Raw genomic sequence first — 22,040 nt, forward strand, 5'->3', positions numbered from 1 at the left:
TGGTGGGTCTATTTCAAGTCATTGCAGGATTTCCATGCAACTTATAGCTGGGCATTTAAAGGGTCCCAATGGTCTCTGCCAACCACTCCCTCCTCACTACCAGCCTTTTACTCAGGCAATAGTCATGAGTCCTGACAAATGCCATATTTCCATTGTGACCAACTAGTCACAACTAGTGGAGACTTTGGGTTTGGTGTTTTCTTGTGATCAAAGGTATGATTTAAACTGAGTGTGGGAAAAAAGAGCCCTTTCCCAAAGCTCAGGTGACCCGGAGGAATCATTTGGAACCCAGACAGACAGCCAAGTAAACACCCAGTTGACAATGGGGAACCTTCAGAGCTGCCCTCATCCTTACTCTGATCTTCTGACTCACCTCCTTCAGAGTTTAGGATTTATTTTTGTTTGTTTTACAAACCTGGTGGGGGTGGGTGGAATATTGCCAGCTTGGACACAGAGGGTAACTCCCTTAACTTGTCACCATCAAGCCAGCGGGGATAAAAGGGATCATAGTCCATTTCTTCACTCTGTTGTCTTCTCTTCTCCTCTGCCCCCAGGGGAGAATATATGTCAACTGTCCCAAGAAGCAGGATCTCAATTTTGCAAATGGATAATTAGCCTGTTAACAAGAATATTGAATATCTACTAAGACTCCAGCACTGTTCTAGGCACAGAAGTGTATTGTAGTGGGGTGGGTACCAAAATATAAAAGTATTGGTCTTTAGGAGTTTACTTTCTAGCTGAGGAGAGCTAGAAACTTATGAAATAGAGAATATGTTTTAAAAATGCATTTCTGTTGTCTTTTTACATCGCCTTCATATCCCAAATGTATTTCTTCTCTGCTCCTCTACCCACCCAAGAACCGTCCCATGTACTGTACAGGAACCGGGAAAAGGAAAACAGCTTATTCATACTAACCAACAGATGGGAGGGGGTGCAGAATCTGACATAGCATACAGGATTCTAAAACCCGTAGTCCTCTGCCTCCAAAGAGAAGCAGCGGGAGTTGTCTTCTCATCTCTCCTTTGGCACCAAGTTTGATCATTACATTGCCATAATCATTGTTTTTGTAGTTTTCTGCTTCTCCTTACTTAACTTTGCATGGGTGTATATGACTTCCCATTCCCACATTCATTCCTTCCAACTCAATCATATTCCATTACATTCATGTATGTGCTACAAGTTGTTGCCATTTCTTGTTCAATGGATGTTTGTAGCATTTCTGGTTTGGGGTTATTGTAAAGAAAATCAGAGACTAATGAAGTCCTACATTATGTTGGGTTGTTTACTCTGTAAACAGTAGTGGCAGCCATTTACCAAGCTCCTATTATGTGCCAGGCACTATGCTTTACAAATATTATCTCCCCAATAATCCTTTTTTGGAAAAAGGAGAGTTCATTGGTTGCAGTGAAATTTGAGAGGAGGGAATGAAAAGGGGCTTGTGTTTGAATCCCTGCTACATTAACTTCCTGGATGACTTTGGACAAGTCTCCTTATTTGCGTAATGATGGCATTCAGCCTCTAAAGTTTCTGATCTCAAAATCTCAGATTCTGGCATGTGGTGGAACTTAAGCCTGTGCTTGAGAGATACTTACAGTCCTTAGAGATGGCAGGCAAGGGTAGAGGGTATTCTGCATTGAGACAATAGCCTAATCTGAGAAATAGACCTTAAAAACAATAGGTCTTGGAAGTAACTATATACAACTTGGTTTTCCAATATATTTTCTTTCCTCTTGTATTTTATTATAGAATCAAGACAAATTCTTCAGGTCAACAACAACAATAGAGGAATTAGCTTTAGAATTAGAAATGTTACAAGAAGAAGAGCTCATGGATTTTGCATTTTTCCCTCCTGCCTTCTAGTTCCTATCTTTTCCCACAAGTCAGGTTACCTGCATTGCAGTTTATCTTTGGGCTTAGGGATCCCTGGCAGTTCAGAGACATCAGTCCTATTTCCTGCAGCAAGGGAATTGTCCATGGAGATCCCTTGCCCATAGATCGTTATTATCCCAGAGGGTGACTGGATCTTGGTCATTCCATTATAATGAAAGGGGAGCCTGGGTGCAGCTAATATGCAGATTTCTCCGTTGGCTTTTGGATTGCAGTCAGGGATACTTATCCATTTCAGTTCTTCCCTTTTCCTCACCTTGAGCTTGATGCTTGTTTCCTTTTGGCACTGACCTATACGAGAGAACAATCATGTGTGCAGGTGTTGAATTTGCTTGCCGGTTCCCACGTCTGCATCCTCCAGCTCTCCCTGATGTACCCTCTCTGTCATATTGTTCTCTCTCTGCTGCTGCTGCTCCAGAAGAGATTGAGTCGGGGGTGGCATGTACCCTGCCATAGCCTGCGGGGGTGTTGATGAATCGAGAAGAGTTGCTGTATCAGGCCCTTCTGTACCTCTCCCTCCAGGGGTGAGATACCAGACTATCAACTGCTAATCCCTTCAGGTTGTGGTTCTCGGGCCAAAGGCAGGGATGGAGAAAATGCTGCAAATTGGCATTTTTAATGTTCTGAGGCCAACTATTTTATCATACTGTTTACTCTTGGGGCACTTCCTTAGGCCTCTGTCCTGTGGACACACATTGGTCTTTATAGCTGGTCTTGCTATTTGGGGGGAGTTTTTTTCAGGGGATATGCACAACATCTGATTAGTTTATTCCTGTTTTCCATTTCTGCCTGTGAATTGAGTTTCTGTAGTTTCTAGTGGCATTAGAAATGAAGATCCACAGGCCAGTGTTGTATCTTCCCCATTTGGCAGGTATAGGCCCATCAGAAACCCCAGTAATTGCTCCTGTGGCCAAGACCCTGTATGAATGAAAAGTGCCAGCAAAATCTGAAATAGAGCCAGATGAGTTCCATGAGTGCTACCTACCAGTAACCACCCAGTCTTAACATTGAAATCAGTGTATTTCTCTGACTTTAACTACAGCCAAGTTAGGATTCTACAGAGAATGAAATCAACCCAAACTCAGCCTCTTAGAGACCAGTCATGGGGAAGGGCAGCAGGTAGTCTGCAAGATTAAAGGATGAGATGAGTTACCTTGGCCACAAAATGGATGTAAAACAAGATACAAAAAAAGGAAGAAGAAATGAATGTAAAATTAGAGGTTAGAATTCACAACATGTAGAAAAAGGAAATAAGGCCCCTATCTCAACCCCCCTCTAGGCCCCCTCAAGAATACTAGTTCTGAAATCAGTCTTTGAATTTTGTCTGTTATAAGTCTATTAGGGCGTATTCCTTCTGAAGCTTAGCAGAGTAGGGAGATTTCTCAACTTTATTCTCCATAATTTATGGCTTATGATGTGAGGCTATAGCTTTTCCCAGGAGAGTTTGCATTGTAACAAGGATAGTATCGAGAGTACCTTCCAGTAGGTGAAATGAAGGATCGCTGTTCTTTTGTGCATTCTTAGCTATGTGTCTTACCTGCATCTCATCATATAAAAGCATTCAGCTTGAGCAGACAATTATATGTTCCAGTTAAATTTACTGTTAAAGACTGAAGCTTCAACTCTGTGATGGACAGCCCCTTGGCATAGATCAGAGCCACTGCTGTGAAATTATACAGCTGCTGAGTGTCCAACAGAGAAGTTATGAGCTCTTGCCTCAGTCTTCAGGAGCAATCAAGGGGGTGGGAGGATACCTTTGGGATGGTGATGGCCTAAAGGAAGATATTGAATCATTTTTCCCAATGCTTGAAAAAATTTTAGTTTATCCCACCTCAGCTTAGGAGGATGTCCTGATCCTCTTCCTCCAATTGGAACATATGTAATTTAGCGCCCCATTGTTGCTACCCAGGTCTCAGCACAACAGATGTTTTCTCACTCATTCTGTCTTGTCTTCTCATGGGATATATTACTTCTCTATCTCCACCTAAGTAAAATCTACTTGCTTTAATAAATAGAAGAGGAGAGGAGCAGAGAACCAATCCTATATTCTTTTCCATAAGAGACCAGACCCAGCTTGCTTTTCCTGTCTCCAATGAGTTGAATAGGGCACATTCTCAGGGTTGGCTGTGCTAGGGTGCAGCTCTCATAAACCTCACAACTGACATGTTGATTATTCTTTGGCTTCCAGGGCCTAGATGACTATGGTTCCCGATCCGTGAGCAGGTAAGAGTACTTTCTGTTTCTTTGTTTTCTACCTTACCTTGGGCTTAAAGTGCCACTTCTAGGCTCAGGAAGATGTGGAGTTCATTAGTCAGAGAACCGGGGTGGGTTATTCTCAAAGGCAGAGTAAAGATCACCTCCACAAGTCTGGATGGCAACCTGGAAAGAGTGGGCGGGAGATCTGGTGGGTAGGATTGATGGGCTGATGTTAGGGATCAGGGATTAAGGATACATTTATGAAAAAGTCATGTTCAGTCTGTTACTCAGTCACTGATTTCTAGGAATCCTTTCCACTGTCAGTACCCTCATTGGCTAATTCCCAGAACCCTTTCTTAGATATGTTTTTCAAGACTGGACAACTTGCTTTCAAGTTGGCTGGACAGATCCCTAGAGTATGTGGATGATAAATAGCAGCTCCCCCAGCCCTATTACTCCTTCCTTTACCCAAATTAGAGTACATTACCCCATTTGGATTATCCTTTTGATGATGAAATAGGTTAGAGGACTCCATCTCCATTATTATCTCCTTTTGGTTTATAGCAACCATATGGGGTCACAAGTTGACTCTTCATGGAGATTTGTTATCACTGCAGCAGACTACTTGAGCTTTTTCCTGGGTCATCATTTTTGTAGATTGAGCCAGGCATCCAGCAGAGAATGTTAGGGTCCCACACCCATATCATTAATTATCAGACACTTTAATCCCTGTCCTCCAATCCCTTGTCCTGACCCTCTAGAAATAAGCTGAGAAAAAGAGTCTTCAGTTTCTTTATATATAGATTCTTAGAATTAGAAAGTCCTGACCCCTATCTGAAGTATGAAAAATATCTACACATGAGGAAGGCCTGATTATATACCACTGGGATTTTCTGTGACTTCTGGGAAAGCTTGGCTCACCTGGCAGACAGAGAGCCCTCCACCCTTTTGAAAGGGGCAGGGCATTTTCCTACTCTAAACTTGTGATCTATGGCTCAAAATAAGTGATCAATCTAAAAGGGCAGAGAATAGAACCCATCTGAAGTGAAATAGCTAATGACCCCAGCTATAGTTTGTGCTACCTTCTTCTATCCTTCCACCCTGGGGGTTGAGGGTCCTTAGATAAATTAAATAATAGTCCACTGAGGTCTGCCAGGAAAGGATGCCCCTGGAACTTCAGAAAAGAGATATTGCATGGGAAGGGTGGGGTAGACCTATGTGTCTGGGGTGCAGGGATGGGGAGGAGCAGGGTCTATTATCCTTTGGATATATCATGCAGTGTTCGGTCTGGCAGTTCTGTACTTTTCTGTTTCACAGTGGCAGTGGGACTCTGGTCTCAACAGTGTGAGGACCCCTTGACTAGAAATGGCACCTGCTGCTTTGAAGAGATTTTCTGCTTCTCTTTCCCCTCCCCTCCCCTGCCTTGATTTCTCAGATTTATTTGGTCTTTCCCTTTTTCTTTTCTCCCTTCTTCAACTCATTGGTTTGTTCTTGAGTAGAATTTTATTCCCCCTTGCCTTTTGGTTGGTGATATTTTAAACTCTGTGATCATCAAGGATCCATGGTGCTGCTTCATCCCTGTTTCTTTATTCTCCTGCCTCCAACTCTGGTCCAAAGCCTTTCAGAATACAAACTGCCCAATGGGGACTGCTCCCTTGGGGAGTGGCAAGCTTGGATGCAGTGTCTACAACCTTTCTGCTGCCTCCTTCTCCCCGCATACTTTTGGATGTTGACAGTGCATTATCCCTTTTCTAAAGCTCTTTCCTGAGCCATGTTTAGAGTCTGAAGGCCAAAAACAAAAAAACAAACATACAAACAAGCTCAGCAGATAAAGGACTCCCTCTATGGCACCTCAAAATAAAAACACACTCATACACACCACAAAACACATCCAAACCCAATATGCATGGATTATGATGTACGTACTGTTATTATTAATTTTTTTTTCATTATAACTTTCACTAGGCTCACACCTCAGTTTCTTTATTAGGAAAGGGAAGGCAGACTAAAGGCTCTAGAGAAACTAAGCTTTCTCTTTGAGGACAGGCTTGAAATGTAAACTCCCCACCTCACCCCCCAACCCACTCCCTTATTCCTTTGCTCCTGGGTGGCATATGAAAAAGTGAATTGTCAGTCTTTGACCCACCAGGAAAGCTGGCTGGCTCTCTGTGAAGAAGAGTTGGGACTTCATACCCATCTGCTTAGGACCCAGCCCAAGGAGCCAATCAAAAGCGTCTTTCTCAATGAAATTGTTTTATAAGTGTACATAGAATATATATGTATATATATATATCTTTTTTGTAGCAGGGTATTGTTACCTCACTTTAGTGCACCTGGGTAGGGACTGGGGAAGGAATACGCACCTGACTAAAGAGAATTCCAAAGACCTTGATCGACTGATAGATCTGTCTATCTTACCTATAGTGATAGATAGATAAAGATTATAGGTATAGATATAGATATATATTTTTTTCCTCCTTCCTTTTGGAATTATTCCTTAAACCAGCTTTGCAGATTAGTCCCTACCATGTGCCAGCCCTCCTTCCTTATAGGGGTGTGGTAACACAAAAGACATTGAATGATTAGGCCTCATTTCCCTGGGCAAGTGGCTGTTTGCAAGGCTGCTTTAAAGACCACCCGGGCCCCAGGCTGTCCCTTTATAGGGAGGGGTGGGGTAAGCAGGCAGTCTCCTGTTGCATTCTTTCCTAAACGCTGTCCATCTTTTTGTATGTCTTGGTCACTTTAGAAACAAACACATGGGACTCAATGGCTACTGGTATTGTTTCTTCACCCACTGAATTCTGTCTGGGAAGTGAGTGAAGGGCCAACAGACCCACTTTACCCTTTCCGTGTTGGTGAAAGCCTTCATTGTGAAGCCGTAGACACTTCCTTTTCCGGTGTGATTTTAAAACCTCCTACCTACCTGTTGACTAGGATGTTGTTGGCAATACATATGATATGTAGAGAAAGAAAGCAAGAGAGGAGTTCTTGTTTTGTGTTAAAAGGGGTGGGGGGAGGGGGAAGACAGAACACGGACCTATGTACTAAGAACCCTCTGTGTTGGGTTGATGATATGGTAAAAAGATCTTAAATCCAGGGGATTTTATGCTCAGTGGATTGAATGTATACACAAAATAGAAAAACTTGTATGAAGATTGTAAAGTACTGAAAAATCTTTTTTTTTTTCCTTTTCCTTTTTCCTTTTTTTTTTTTTTAATTTTATTTTTATTTTTATTTTTTTTTAAATCTGAAGAGAAACGTGCCCTGTACTGGAGTAAATTGTTTGAATAAAAGTTTTATTTATTGCATTGAGTTGGGTTTCAGTGACTTTTTTGAGTTTTCCTGTTTTGTCAGTGACCAGACTTGGGTATTGGGCCTATGAAAAAGAAATGGCTGCCTCTCTGGAAATACTTCCACAGAACACTTCCAATGCCTCATCATGGCACAGAGGTGTGACCCTGGCTTCTCAGAGGCTAGCCCATAGATGCACAATCTCTGAGAGCATCTAAGAAAGCTGCAAAGGCCTCAAATATAGGCTCAGTGATAGAACTAAGCTTGGACCACTATTCTAGCCAAAGACAGAGTGGCGGCACATCACCACAAGTTGGCCACAGCATGATGATCCGGTCACACAAACTCCTGACAAAACCTGCTCTCTCATAGAGACCATGTATGTAGGCGTGTATAACAGCATGATGTGGAGAGAGACAGTTTTCTCATTTCCCTCAGTTGATCAATGTTTCTAGTCCACTGGCCTTACTTCTCTTTCAGGATAACTCCTCAGAAATAATATTGTGAGAGGAAATGGTTAACAACCTGATGGCCTGAGAGGATAAACTTGATTTTTTTTTGTTGGTTTTTTTTTTTTTTTTTTTTTTTTAAAGGTATTCTTTTTTCTTCCCTAGGCAAGCAAGAAAGACTAGCTGTATGAATGTAAGCCTGGGATAGAACGTGTGTTTGTAAGGCTTGGGGTCGGGGTATAGGAAACCAAGACCAGAGTTCCCATTGCTTTGATTCTTCAGTTTGATTGGAATTGGAGAACTTGCCTTCTTGGATCTAGTGGATCTAGTAAAGGGCATTTGATGTTTTGCTCGCTAGTCCACTCTCTCTTCCCATTTGTGGGACACGTGCTCCATGAGCTTACAGAATGTAAACACTTGGAACCACCTGAGCAATTGATCAAAAGGAAGTGAATTGATTTGATATTTCTTTCCTCACCTCACCACCCCTAAGTAGGTTCAAGCAGCCTTGGTCTCCTTTCCTCTGTATCACTTTTCTCCCTCCAAAGGGTCAAATGTATGTTCTTTATTTTTTTCTCTCAGCAGAAGCAGCATGCAAATAAAATCCTGGGTGCCAAAATGCCAACGGCTCCATTGAGCTCCTTGTTTGTCCTCAGATTAACAAAATACCCTTTTGCTTACCCACAGTGTGTAGGCTCTACCTCTCATACCAACTGCATTTTGTTTTTATTGCAGCGCTGATGTTGAAGTGGCCAGGTTTTGAACTGCCCCCCCTGACTAGAGTTAGTAAGTTGCTCCAAATCTATATGTGCCAAACGATCCTCACTCACTCCCAGTGGCTCTGGACAGACTCCTCCGATGTTGGCCAGCTCGAGCAGCTCCCAGGACGGGTGTGGGTGGGCTGGGAGTGCTGGGGATGGCGGCAGAGGCCCGCCGACCCCACCTAAGCCCAGACGCTGGTCTGTTCTCATCTCTGAAGCTCAGTAGCCAATGCCTGGGAGAGTCTGTTGAGAGCCGTGGTTTCTTCACTTGGCGCTAGTCCTTTGCTTTCACCTTAAATCCATTGGAAAAAGGTTGATTCCCTCCTTGGGCCCTGAAAATGGATTTTCTCCTCCCTTTCCTTCCCTTTGCCCTCCTCTCGTCTCCATTCAGTCTAGAAGCTTCTGGTTTCTCTGTTGCCAGCCGGCCACACGTGTAGCTGCACGTCCCATACCCATAATGACCTTGGTTGGCCCAGCATCCTCTTCTCTCTGCATCACTCCCGGGGTGTGGGGTCTGACTAGCTCTTTGGGATTTTCTCTCCGGCTGCTGCTGAGCCCTTCCCAGTGCTATGCTTCTGCCACCAATCAGGAATGAGTCATTTACCAGTGATCAGGCTTTCTTCAGAAATGCTTTCATTAGTTCTCATCGAAAGCAGTTTAACCTGCTTGAGGATTTCCTTTGGCGTGTCTCAGCTCCTTGTATCCATGAGGCGCAGAGCGTTTAGCTTTTTCTCAAGTGCCTTTTTCATCCGCACAGTCTGGCCTGAACACTGGCCCCTCTGAAGTAGGTGAGTATTGCTTTGAGGAAACAGATCTGGGGGTGGAGAGATGCTCCCTCCGCCAGCGGGCAGGGAGGGGTATGGTATCCTGAATCCTGAGCTGGCGGTCTTCCCGCTCCAGTGTTGCCCTGAGCCTCAAGCGAGGCAGCATTTTGTGGTCTCTTTCCAAAGGGTTGCCATCTGGTTGGACCTGCCACCCAGGGAGCCAGGAGATGAATGTCTATCTTCCTCCCTTCCCCCCAGCAATATACACATTCCCTCTCCAAGTTTAATCCACTGAATGAACCTGGAGTAAAATAGTCATTTGGTCATCTTGTCTGGGAGCCTGCCTTTGTGTGGGATGTGAAGCAGGGTACCTAGTTGGAGGTGTGTATGAATTGTTGTTGGTTTTGTGTCTGTCGGAGCTCAGGGTCATGTTGTGAGAGTCATCTACCGTCTGGTCACTTTGGCTCGGCTGAGGGAATGCTGTGCCAGGGGCCCTGGGAGGCCTGCCCTCTGCTCCCCCTCAACTCAGCTGGTGGGATTCTGTTCTTGCTTGTCTGTGGTCGTCCACCCCACTCCCCACCCCGCCAGCTTCCTGCCCTTCTGGCTGGGGTCCAGTGTGTTTTGTTTAATCTCCCTGCATATTTCCCTGTCCCAAATTTATACCATGAGAAGAATTAAATTTCCCAGGTCGGTTTGTCTGGCTTAGAGAGCTGCTGCTTCCATACCAACCCCTCATTTCAAGGATCGATCCCTGCTAGGCTAAGGAATAGATGGCCTCCTCCTAAATAAAGGGGCAGTGAGGGAATGACCTCGTTGCTATAAATAAAAACCAATAATAATGGCTTCTATGGGTATAGCACTTTATGATTATAGATTAGATTTCCTTTGAATTCTCCCAAATAGTCTTGGGAGATAGGCTGGGTATTTTCCCCATTTTGCAAATGAAAAAACTTAAATCCAGAAAAATCTGAATAACAAAAAGCCTCCTGACTTGCAAATCCATCCTGAGTATAGGACCTGACAGACAGAAGGTTGCCTCCAACCTGGGCCTCCTGGAAACAAATACAAGTGATTTCTTTCCCTTCAAATTCTCCCACCATACACCTAGCATCCAGGTCTGAACAGGAACATCTCCTCTCCTCTAACTTCTAAGTTCTAACTTCTTAACCCCAAGCACTTGGACACAGCCTTTCACCCATATGACAAGATTATGTTTTCTAGTCATTGGCTTAGTTAGCAGATAATCTCTTTCTCTCTCTCTCTCTTCCCCCCTCTCTCTCCATCCCTCCCTCCCTCCCCCTCCTGCCCTCCCTCCTTCCCTCTCTCCCTTTCTCTCTTTGGGCTGGGCTAGACTAGAACTAGGCTGGGCTGGGCTGGGCTAAGCCAGGCCTCCATCACTACTTCCAAGGCCTGCTCACCAGCCAGCAGGACTATAAAAGAGATTCTGAAAGAAAAGAGCAGAACTAGCTATATAGGCTATGGGATGGATGACTCCCAGTTGTGGCTAGAGCCTTATCTATCTTTGACCCTACTTGGAAACAATATAACTGCTTTCAAGTGTGGGACTGTCCCTGACACATTTCCTGCGAGTTTTATGCTGGGAGAGTTGTGGGAAGGAAGTCCAGAAGTCCTGGACCTCTTCTCCCTAGGGAGCTTCTGACCAGAATGCCAGTTTTCCTGTGGAGGACAGTAGAGTTCAGTGCCATCCCCTCTAGACTTTGTGTACCAGTGTTGAAGACTCGTCAGCATCAAGGACAGTCCCCAAAGTGCTGATAAGTCTGACACCAGTTCTGTTTTCCCTTCCTGAGGAGGTGATGCAAGCAGATGTTTCAGAGAATTTGTCCTTGTTTGCACCCTGACCAACCCCCACCTTGTTCCTTAGGTGAAGCTCACCCCCGAGAGAGGTAGGGCAACTCCAATCCAAGGTCTAACATATCAATAATTCTCTCCAAAAAGGCTACTTCACAAAAGAGAACTGAGTATTGATTAATCCAAGTTCCAATTTTGCTGATTTCTTGCAATTACGGTTAACTTTCCCCTAGAGATAGCATCGAATACAATATTGGCGAGTCACCAATTGTTGCAAAATGGTTTTTGTTTTATGCTTTTTTTGGGTAATTTTTGAGTTTCTTTTATAAGGTCACTTAGTTTTTAAAATGCAAAATGTTATTTTTTTAAAAAAAAACTTGATCACAGAATGTGTTTTACATTTTTAATTTTTGTGAAGGAGATTGGACCCATAAATTCTTTGTGTGCAGAACTCCTGATACAGAAATTGCCTAAAACTTCTAGCCTTGTAGTAGATTACTTTGGAACACCTCTGTGATTTTCCCATGGCAAGTTAGTGTGTTTCAGATTTAGTGTCCCAGGCCAGATCTTCTTAACTCCAAGGCTGAGCCCTCATCCCATACATATACATAGCCACGTATAGCATATAGGTGTATATATATATGTATATGTATATGCATGTATATATTGGTTTGCCGATTATATATTTATGTATGTGTAAATAATTTTGAAAGTTTACCAGTGAAACAGATAAATATATACACATAATAATAATATATATATATACACACATATTTACAAATTTAAACACGTGTATATACACACAATAACTATTTGAAGAAAGCCTTTCTGAGGTCTTCTTTATTTCAGGATCTGAAAAAGGTGTCCTTGTAAAGAAAATTGTGCAAATGGAGGCTATGTGGAGTGACCATCTTGAGTTTCCTGGAAGTGTTTTTTTTTTGTTTTTTTTTTAATATGAATTTATTAAGTAAAGATCCTTTAGATTTGGAATATCAAAGACCATGGTCTCCCACTGCATCCTGTGTCATTTCCACTGATCCTCACATATATCTGACCACTGGACCCAGATGGCTCTGGAGGAAAAAGTGAAGCAAGTGATCTTGCACAGCCCTCTCTCACTTAAATCTAATTTACTTGCATGTCATGGCATTGCTTCCTTGATGTCACAATCCTCTTCAAGAACAATGTCCAAACAACCATAACAAGGATAGTGGTTTACCAAATTCATATGTATATATGAACATTTGCATATAAATACAACACTTACATATATATGCAAATAATTTTTACCACATTTACCAAAGATATCATTATATAAATGTTCATATATGAAAATGTATGTTCATATGCAAAAAGATTATTTATATATAAATATGTAATATACACAAACATGTATATGTACATATATCTAGCATTTATATAGCTCTTTAAGTTTTGAGCTTTAAGCTTTATTTTTGAGCTTTAAATTTTATCACATGCTCTTATTATCCATACTTTGCAGATGAGGAAACTTTAGTGAAGCAGAGATTCAGTGGTCTGTCCAAGGTCACATAACAACAAAATATCTGAGGCCAAACTTGAATCTATATTTTTCTAACTCCAGGCCCAATGCTCCTTTGTCACCTAACTGATCCTCTATTCAAAAGTCATGCTGAATCTCAACATAAATTCAGCTAATTATAAGTTCATCTAAATTTAATTTTTTTTATTATTGATAACAATGAGCAATGAATTGCAGTGCTTTTTGAAAATCGATGGGTTTTTGTTTATTTTTGTTTTTCTTCCATTTGGAGCAATAGCTTCCACCACTCTAGCCTTCTTGATACGGAGCTTTGGGCCTGGTTGTCAGAAAAATCTGAGTTCAAATTTTGCTTCAGACACATTCTGGCTATGTTATCTCGGACAAATGACAACTTCAGTTTCTTCAACTGAAAATGGAGATCACAGCAGCAACTACTCTCAACTGTTGTTAGGATCACATGAGATAATTGTAAAAACAGCACAGTGCTTAATAAATAATACTTCCCCAAAAAATCTGAGGACAGGCCTAAGTTTGAAGATTCTTATTTGCAGAGTTGGGCAATAGGTGCTAATTTTTTTTTTTAAATCATAGCCACTACCCAAATTATCAAATTAGAATAATGGAAAGCATAAGGGGATGAAAATCTTGCCCCAGTGAATTTGGGATTCTTACCCAGTACGAGAAGACAAAAATTGGAGGGAGAAGAAACCACCAACATTTAAGGTAGAACCAAGAAAATGAGATGTTCTGGATTTTGCTGTCGGATACAGAAAGCCTGCCTTCAAAAAGCATGATGGGAAGGAACTAAGAGGTGAGGAAGAAAACCCTGAAACTCACTGAAGACCACTTTGTCAGGTGGATCTTTATGGAATCAGCCTTTTTTGGGGGGAGGGTTGTTATCAGTCTCTGCTTCTGTTGTCTCAAACTTATGGGGCTGAAGAAAATCAAAGGTTTGCTACACCAGGGGTTCTTTACTTACAATCCACAGAACTTCAAAGGGTCCATGGATAGATTTCAAGGGTTCTGTGAATTTTCATTTTTAAGCATTTTTGCTAACTCTTTCAATGTAATTGTTCTTCTTTATAATTCTATATATTTTGTTTATGCATTTAAAAACATTCTGAGGAGGAGTTGGTAAGATTTACCAGACCACCAAAGGCATCCATAGTACAAATACAAAATAGGTTAAGAATCTCTGGTCTAGACTGAAACAATTTTCTCACTGTTGTATTTATTAATTTCATATTCTCATTTGGGCCAATTTCCTCTTTCATGAGAAAATTGCTTTCGAAGCTTAGATTCCAACTTTTGACAGTTTTGCTGTATCTGGGCCACTTGATGACTGCCAGAAGCCTGCTGCCAGATTTAGTAGCAGTTAATGACTTAAAGAACACTTTACAATCATGCAATTGAACCAAGAAGATTTCCTCATCACCTACCATATTCTCTTTTCCTTTTCTTTTTCTTCTTCCCAATCTCTTTTTAATAATCACATAACAATGCTTCAATAAACATCCCATCCAGTTTGAACACAGAGTTTCAACACCATTGGAGCAGGCCTCCAAGCTCTAGAAAAAAAGCCAGCTATTAGGTCTCATTCTGATTTAGTCTTCCCTTTTGTGTGTGGATGGGTGGATGGGGGGTGATGAAAAAGATGTGACATGCTTCATCTTCTGTCACACCATGTCATGCTCTGTCACTGCATTGACCAAAATACAACTTTCATAAGCAACTGCAAGATACTTCTAAAAAGGAAGGAAAATTTCCCTGCTCCTATTCATGCTCTGAAAGTGGTTTGTTCAAAGACAGATTGAAAGCCTTCCTGCCGGTCTGCATTTCCAACCAGTGGCCATTTACTTTGTTCCAGAAGAGTATATTTCTTTTGCCAGAGCTCACACTGGCTTACAAAGGAAACTACTGGGGGAAGCTTCAGGCTGAGTTTGGTTTGGCTTTTTCCCTTTACAATAATATAGTTACTTAAGGTGTTCCTTACATACATAGTAAGGATTGTTCCCTCAGGCTAGCCTTTTTTTTTTTTTTTTTTTTTAAACTTAAGGAAGGGACAAAAGGAAACATGATTTTATAACTAGCTGATATGTAAACACTAGGCCCTTGATTCAATCACTACATCCACTCAGGTGATGATAATTAACTCTCCTCACTGTGTTTGAAGGCTGGACAACTAATTTTGCTATAAAATGTTGTGAGAGATTTTTTAAAAGGTAGAAATTCAGTAGAAATTATATTTAATTATCCTGAAATATGATAAATTTACCTTTGAATAAGTAATAACTTCCATTCATATGTAGCATTTTATGGTTAGCAAAGCAACTTTGCACATATCTCATTTGATGCTCCCAATAACCCTGGGCGGTGCTGGTGGTCAGTTATTTTTCAATCATGGCTAACTCTCTGTGATCCATTTGGGGTTTTCTTGGCAAACATACTAGAGTGGTTTGCCATTTCCTTCTCTAGCTCATTTGACAGGTGAGGAAACTGAGGCAAGTAGGGTTAAGTGACTTGCCCAAGGTCACACATTTGGAAGTGTCTGAGCCCAGATTTGAACTGGCGAAGATGAAGCTTCCTAACTTCAGGCCCAGCGCTCTATCCACTTCACTACCTACTTACCCTATTATCCCCATTTTATAAATGAGGAAACTGCAGGGTCACACAAACTAGTTAAATATCCAAAATTAAATTTGACCATGTACTTTCTTGCTCCCTTGCCTGCTCTTTATAGATCTGTTTCTCAGGACAAGGAAGGGACAAATGCTTATTTTTGCCAACTCCAGAACCTTTTTATTTATTCTTTTCCCTCTATTCATAAGCTTTTGAGCTAATGGAACCAAGAAATCCCTTGTTTTCTCATCTCTCAAGAATAACTGGATGCAACTGGTTGCATTTCCTCTACTTCTAATCTCTTGAGACCTAATCAGAAATGCAAGTACATAGTCACTCATTTCTACTTCAAAAGCAGCCTGCAAGCAAAGAGGGCAGATTTATGGAAATGAGGATTGATTTCCCCTTGGGGATTCTGCACACCCTCAGGGCATATATAAGAACTATCAGGATTTCAGAAGTATAGACAGTCCATCACATAGTTTTTCAAAAGTACTTTTTTTTTTTTTGATGAAATAAAAGCTATGCATCTCTTACTTACTCTTTTTAAAAATCATTCTTAAGAAGAATATTTCTATAATTTCAAACCTTTCATTTTAAGGAGGAAAACAATTTGGTTTTCCCCTCAAAATTCTTCCAGATTTTCACCTGGGCTTTCACAGTTGAGCTTGCCTCTTGCCTGCCTTTCTTACTCTTGGCTTGGATTAATATGATCTGCCCCTCCCTCCCTTCCTGTCCCCTAGCTAGATCCCTGGCAATGAGTTTATACTTCGGCTCTCTCCAGCACCATAAGGTAATATGCCAGTCATAAGGCCTTTCCTGGGAACCTGCCTCCCCTGTCTGTGCCTTAAGTTGGCCCATTGTTCTGTCCCGTTTGTGGTGTTGCTGTTCAAGGGAAACTTGTGCTGAACTTGTCTCGTCCCCATCACTTGCTTTGTGGGCACTCATCTTTCAAGCCTGGCATCTGTTGTTTGGCCTGCCCTGGACCCCAACTCGAGGATGATACAAATATATAGAGGAGCCTTCATCCATTTCCCTGCCCCTCACGGTATTCTGTCCTTGTCTCGTTCCATCCCGCCCGCTTGTATCTTGTCCCTTTGGTTTTGACGCACAGGTTGCGTGGGTGTATGGGTGGGTGGCCAAGGATGTGTCACATGGGGTGAGATCAGTCCCTGGGACCCTCGCTTCTCCTTGGAGTGGCTGGAGAAAATTCTGAGGCTGCTGCTTTTGGCCCCATCATTTTCAAGTCTCTCCCAGAAGAGCCGTTACTAGCTGTGGCCAACCTAATAATTGTAACGTGGGTCCCTGCTGGAGCCTAAGCTGTGGCTTGTGTGTGTGCATTCGTACATGTATGTCAGAAACAATACAAAAGGCTGGTATTTGGGTGTACCCTTGCGCTTGCTTTGGGGCTTTGTGGAGTGTTAGGGACAGCCGTCCATCTGTGTGTGTATCACATAATGTAATCGCTAGATACTATTGTTTGTATCTGTGTGTGCGATGTGACTATGTTCCTGTTGTGTTGGAAGCTCCTCCAAGAAAAGAGCTCATCTGCTTTAATTGAGGTGGTATTTGATTGGAACTTTTCTCATTAAACTCTTCCATTTGGGTCATGTTTAGGGCAGTATTTTTTAAGGTCACTGAACACCCCTCTCTTAAAAGCAACAATTTTTTTTTCTTCACCCTGCTCCTATCAGCAAATTTCTGCTTTTGGTGATGGAGAACTGGATAGCTAAGAATGTCAAATGGAAGGGAGGTATGAGATCACTCCCTCACTTCTCCTTGGAGTGGCTGGAGAAAAGCTACTGCTTTTGGCCCTGTTATTTCCAAGTCTCTCCTGGGGGGCAGGGGGGAAACCATCACTCCTTGTTGCCAATCTAACAATTAACCACCATTGTAAGATAGGACTGGTGGATGAAAATAATTGGGAATGGGGTGATTTCCAAATGCTCCCACCCTTTTTGCTTTCTCCAGTGGGTGGGCATGTGACCATGCTTTGCTGTCTATTAGGTGCCCTCCAGCCATGGGGGGTGCTTCCCCTTTGGCCCCTTCTGTTGACAGAAGCAGCCAGAATGGACTGAATTACATGGGGGGAAAGAATCTTCCCCACTATGTCTGAAAGAGAGCTTAAAATATCAAATATAAGAGCTCTTGTATTTGGCACAGTGGAGGTGCCAAAAATGGACTTCTGTACCTCACCACTAACCTGATACTTCTCCTTAATTTGCAAGTCTATTTTTTTTAAAGTTTGTCAGACTGGCAGACAGCCCTTAAAATTACAGGTCCATAAAAATACTCAGCCCACCCAGAGATCTCAAATCGCTAATCAATAAATGGGATAATTGGGAATATTTTTAAAATAGCCTATGCAAATACCAAGCTTGAATTGCTCCTTGCTGCCTGTCTGCAAGGCTCAGTTAGGCTGGGTTTGGGTGGAATAGGACAAAATGAACTTGTAAACATTGGCAGGAGATGAGCCAACTGATTGGAAACTCTGACAAGCAGACCCTCTCCCCCTCCTAAGCTTTGCTCCTTTCTCACTAGAGATGTTTGGAAGTGCTCTTCATTAAAGATGTGCTTTTTCTCTTTTCTCCACAGAAATCCCTTTGCTAATGTTCAGCTAAAGCCAACGGTGACAAATGACAGGTCTGCCCCTCTCCTCAGCTGATACCGGCCTTCTCCAGCTGGTCGCCATTTTAGACCTATATACACAATCTGTTTTGTAATCATTTGCATGTTTTCCTGAGTTTCCTTTGTTTTGGGGGAGGAAGATGGTATTTTTCCTCTAAACTGCTGATTTCAGCCTTTTTCCCAGTCCCCATCTTAGCCTTCAGCCTTACCTGGGCTGGATCCCAGGCATTCAGGGGAAGGAGGAGGGGATGGTAAGAAGTTTTTCCTTTGAACTCACCTTGTCTGAAGAATGAGTGAACTGGGACAAGTTTTCCCCAGAGTTAAAGAACCGGTGTGGTTGTGATCTAGGTGGGCTACTGAAAGCCAGAAAAACTCTGCTTTTTTGGGTTTCCCCTCATGGGTCACTTGGTTTAACTTGCCTCAAGAATGGGCCAAAATCAGTGGCTTTTCCTTGCTCCCTCCACCCCCCATCTTCAATTTCAGAAGTTTCCTCAAAGGAATCGGGGCCTTTTTTGCGGCCCTCTCTGCCTTATTCCTCAGCATTTCCTGACCCTCTCTTGGGACAAAAGTAAGATGCCATATAAATAAGGTTAGTTGATATTGCTAGTGGGGGAAGGTGGATGGTGTGTGCAGCCGTGGTTCTAGCCTCATGTATATTTTATAGATTTGTTAGTAGCTCCAAGTGCCAAACTCCACCAAAGCTGCTTTTAATCATCTGCATTGTAGCAATAAAGTGGGTCCTTTCTGCCTTTGCTTTGTTACCTGCCTGCTATCATTCTGAACTTTAGGATTTAAAAAAAACTCACCATATTTGGTCATCGGTGGGCAGTGGGACTCTAGTTACTCAGAGGTAACAGAGAGAAGGCAAAACCCTCACAGGAATCTATCCTGGGCTTAGGAGGAAGGTGATAGAGGCTGGGCTGGGGCTGGTTCCTTGCCCTAAAAATGAGGTGATTCCAGCTTCTCTCTCCGGGCCTCTGGGACCTTTCCCCTATCCCATGTCACCCTTCGCTCTAGCATGGCAGGCCCCTCACCCTTAAACTTGACTTGTCACCTTGACTGAGTTTGCCATTGATTTCTTTAGCATTATTTGGGCTCAGCTGTTACAATGCATTCTCGTGGTCTGTTACAGTTTTGATTTCAGTATGAGGGGAGAGCTTTGAGCCACCTCAAAAAGCTGGAGTCTCCTCTCTCTACCCCCCCCCCAAATGTAAAGGAACAGCTCTGTTATCTAGTATCTTTTTACTCCCTCATCTTTCTCCCTTCTTTACTTCCTCAGCATTACAAGGCCCCCAGCAAGGGTGAGCTGGAAACAGAAGTGGAATTTGGAGGGAAGAATCATTATTTGAAGGGGGGAAGGTTCAAAGCCCGTGGCCTGGGGTATGTCCACTCTTGCAGGACTCGGGCAGTTCAGAGCTGAGCATTTTGTGCATTCACGTGTGGGTGCCACTGGCTCCAAACTCACCTTCACCTGCAGGAAACCAATACCCACTATGCTCCAATCTGAGTGTGAGCTCTTCCGCCTTCAGCTGCTGGCCCAGGGGAAAACCCTTGGGTACCAGGAAAGTTAATATGGGAGCTATAGTGTTTGCTATAGCTGTTATGGGATCTGTGCCTGAAAAGCTTCTTGTTTGGAAAAATAATTTATAAGCAATTAAAAAAGCTAAGCAATCGTGTGGGCTATTTCTTCGCTGACTTGTGGGTAAATAGCAGAGTCTCCTGGCCAGAGGCCTTTTCTGTGCATTCTGAGGAGAAGAAAGGGAAACTGGTTTCTGATCCTGATTTGGGTTCTGGCAGGATCTGTCACGTCTTCACGTTTTCCTCCAGCGCTCCCCTACCCTGGGTGACCCCTCCTCCATCCCCTGTGGAACTGGATCCTCGATGAAAAAGTTTTCTCTGTCTTCCAGAATTCTATAAACATTAACGTGCACTAAGTGGTGCAAGTGCAGGGAGTGCTGTATCTGAGAGGAGAAAGGAGAGTCATGGGTATAGGGGTTTCGGGAAGAATCGGGTTTGATTCCAAGGTAAATGGAAAGATGCTGTTAACAGAAACTGAGCTTCTAGAGAGGTGAGTTTGGGGAAAGACAGGAAGTTTCCTTTTGGACATGTGAAGTCCACAAGACTAGGTGGCAGCTGATAAATGTGGGGGGATCACAGTATAAAGACCGACCCACCCAGTCAGCTATGGGAGAGGCTCCAGAGTTTAATGGCTTAGGAGATGGAATAAAACCCAGAAACCCTGTCAGGAGACTGGGGATCCAGGAGAAAATAAAAGCTGAAATTGTCAAAAGCTTCAATGGCCAATAAAAATCTGAGTCGAAGCACTGAAAAAAGCCCCGAGTCCTATTGGTCTTCCCTATTCCAAGGTAGTTTAAGGCTGTGTTTTGTTGCCTGTTTCCCAAATTGGAGGCATCCAGGTGGAATCCCCGAGTTCAAAGGTGCCTGCAGAGACTTCTCTGGGCAAGTAACAAGTTCTGCCTCAGTTTCCTCATCTGTACAGTAAGTCCAGGATCCGGGAAGAAAGCTGCTAGCTCCCAGAGAGGAGACATGAACCTGGATGTGCCGATAATGGGGAGGGGTTCAGTCTTTAGCACGAATTTCCCAGTAGTGCTATGAGGATTAAGTGGACTTTTTTCTATAAAATTCTTGCAAAGCTTTGTGTAAATGCCAGCTATTTATTATGCTTTCTCGCCACTCCAGGGGTTGCTATGATTGACAGGGGCTCACTCGGTCCCCCTACCCGGGCCTTTTTCCCGTTGTTTCACTACTGGCTTTTTCCCGGGGGTTTGGGCAGGGTGAAATGTAAGCAACAAGAGATCCTTTGCCATGGTTACTTACCCACACCCCCTTCCTCCTCAGGTGACTGGCCTCGATGGGCAGGGGCCAGCTGACCACAAAGAGAGAGCGAGCGAGCCTAGTTTAAGATATTTTAAAAACTTTATTACCAGACCAACGATATTTTACACACATGCTGGGGAGCTGTATGGAAATCAGCACTGGTAAAAAATACAGCAATTATGACCCGTATTGATAAAATATACAATAGCCTTTATCTTAATAAAAATATCCAAGACAGCTTGAGCCTCATGCAGCCTTTAAGTAGTATGTGGGAGTTGGAGGGAGGGTCTAGACCAGCAGCACCTGGTCCTGGTTCCCCTGCGGTCCTAGGCCCAAGCTCCCCATCGGACAAGATGGGTGGGAGACTGGCAGGGCGGGGCTATAGGACCAGGGGAAAACGAGGACCACTTCCCCTGGGCTTGCCTGGACAGCCCAGGAGAGGGAGCCCTGAGCCCCTTCCTGCCCAGGTACACAACTGGCTCCCACCTGGTACATAGGTTACCTCCTGGTTTAAAAGGAAACCAGGCTGTTCCCCGAAACTCCAACTTCTGCAGCACAGAACTTGGTCAGAGTCAGACAGATTCAGGCTTCCTGCCAGCCCTATTAATGTCCTCCCCTCCACGTACACCCCAAGAAACAAAACGGGAACACCAGAGGCAGGGAGATGCTCTGGAAGCCAGGTTATCAAAGCTCACCTCACCGCCCGTTTTACAAATGGAAGAACAGTCCCAGGAAGGTTACCCTGCCCCTGTTTGGCACAAATGGGGGTGGGGGGATTGGAGTAACGGGATCCGGGAAGAAAGGTCCTGGCTCCCAGAAGGGGGACTGGAACTGGATGCGCTGATAGGGAGGGCAGGGGAGAGAGGTTCAGGCCTTTAGCTTGAGCGCGTGAGCAAGGCTCCTGAGAGAGAGAAGGCTGTTTGCAGCTGTCCCAGACCCTGGGTCATCAAAGAGATTGCAACTGTCAGGGGAGCTCCACGCCAGGGTGGAACTAGATCTAGGGTAGAAAGGGGGAAAGGAGCTCGATTTAAGGGAAAATTCAACACTTTGCTGCCTCCCAGAGACGAGGTGCCTCCTCACTGGCCACTTTGTATCAGGGATTCTCAGTCGGCTTTGGGTTGGACTCCCTCCCTAGCCTGAACTGCTCCTGGGATCGCTTTTCTAGGCCACAGGATCCAAGGGCTTAGGACTTACTCCATTTTAGACCAAAGGCAAGAACAGTTGTTCGTACTCCCCACCCCCCAGGGGGAGTCCAGGTGCTTGGCATGTGGTGCTA

At 43.5% G+C, this 22,040-nt stretch overlaps 1 protein-coding gene across 4 annotated transcripts in view; it reads left to right on the forward strand.

The window, feature by feature from the left end:
• The window catches only part of BAIAP2 (BAR/IMD domain containing adaptor protein 2), a 173,859-nt gene extending 154,261 nt beyond the window's left edge, over positions 1–19,598 (forward strand). The window contains exons 13-15 of one of the 4 annotated variants that reach the window (XM_074260383.1): positions 4,076–4,110; positions 8,559–8,609; positions 17,894–19,598. In XM_074260383.1, coding sequence (XP_074116484.1) covers positions 4,076–4,110; positions 8,559–8,586 — 63 coding nt within the window. In that variant the 3' untranslated portion in view covers positions 8,587–8,609; positions 17,894–19,598. Of the gene's footprint in view, positions 1–4,075; positions 4,111–5,400; positions 7,396–8,558; positions 8,610–17,893 lie in introns of those variants that run through there. The other 3 variants (XM_074260384.1, XM_074260381.1, XM_074260382.1) reach the window with 3 other exon arrangements.
• Positions 19,599–22,040: the final 2,442 nt, after the last annotated feature.

Source organism: Sminthopsis crassicaudata, chromosome 4, assembly GCF_048593235.1.
Source record: "Sminthopsis crassicaudata isolate SCR6 chromosome 4, ASM4859323v1, whole genome shotgun sequence".
In the NCBI taxonomy this organism is placed as follows: Eukaryota; Metazoa; Chordata; class Mammalia; order Dasyuromorphia; family Dasyuridae; genus Sminthopsis; species Sminthopsis crassicaudata.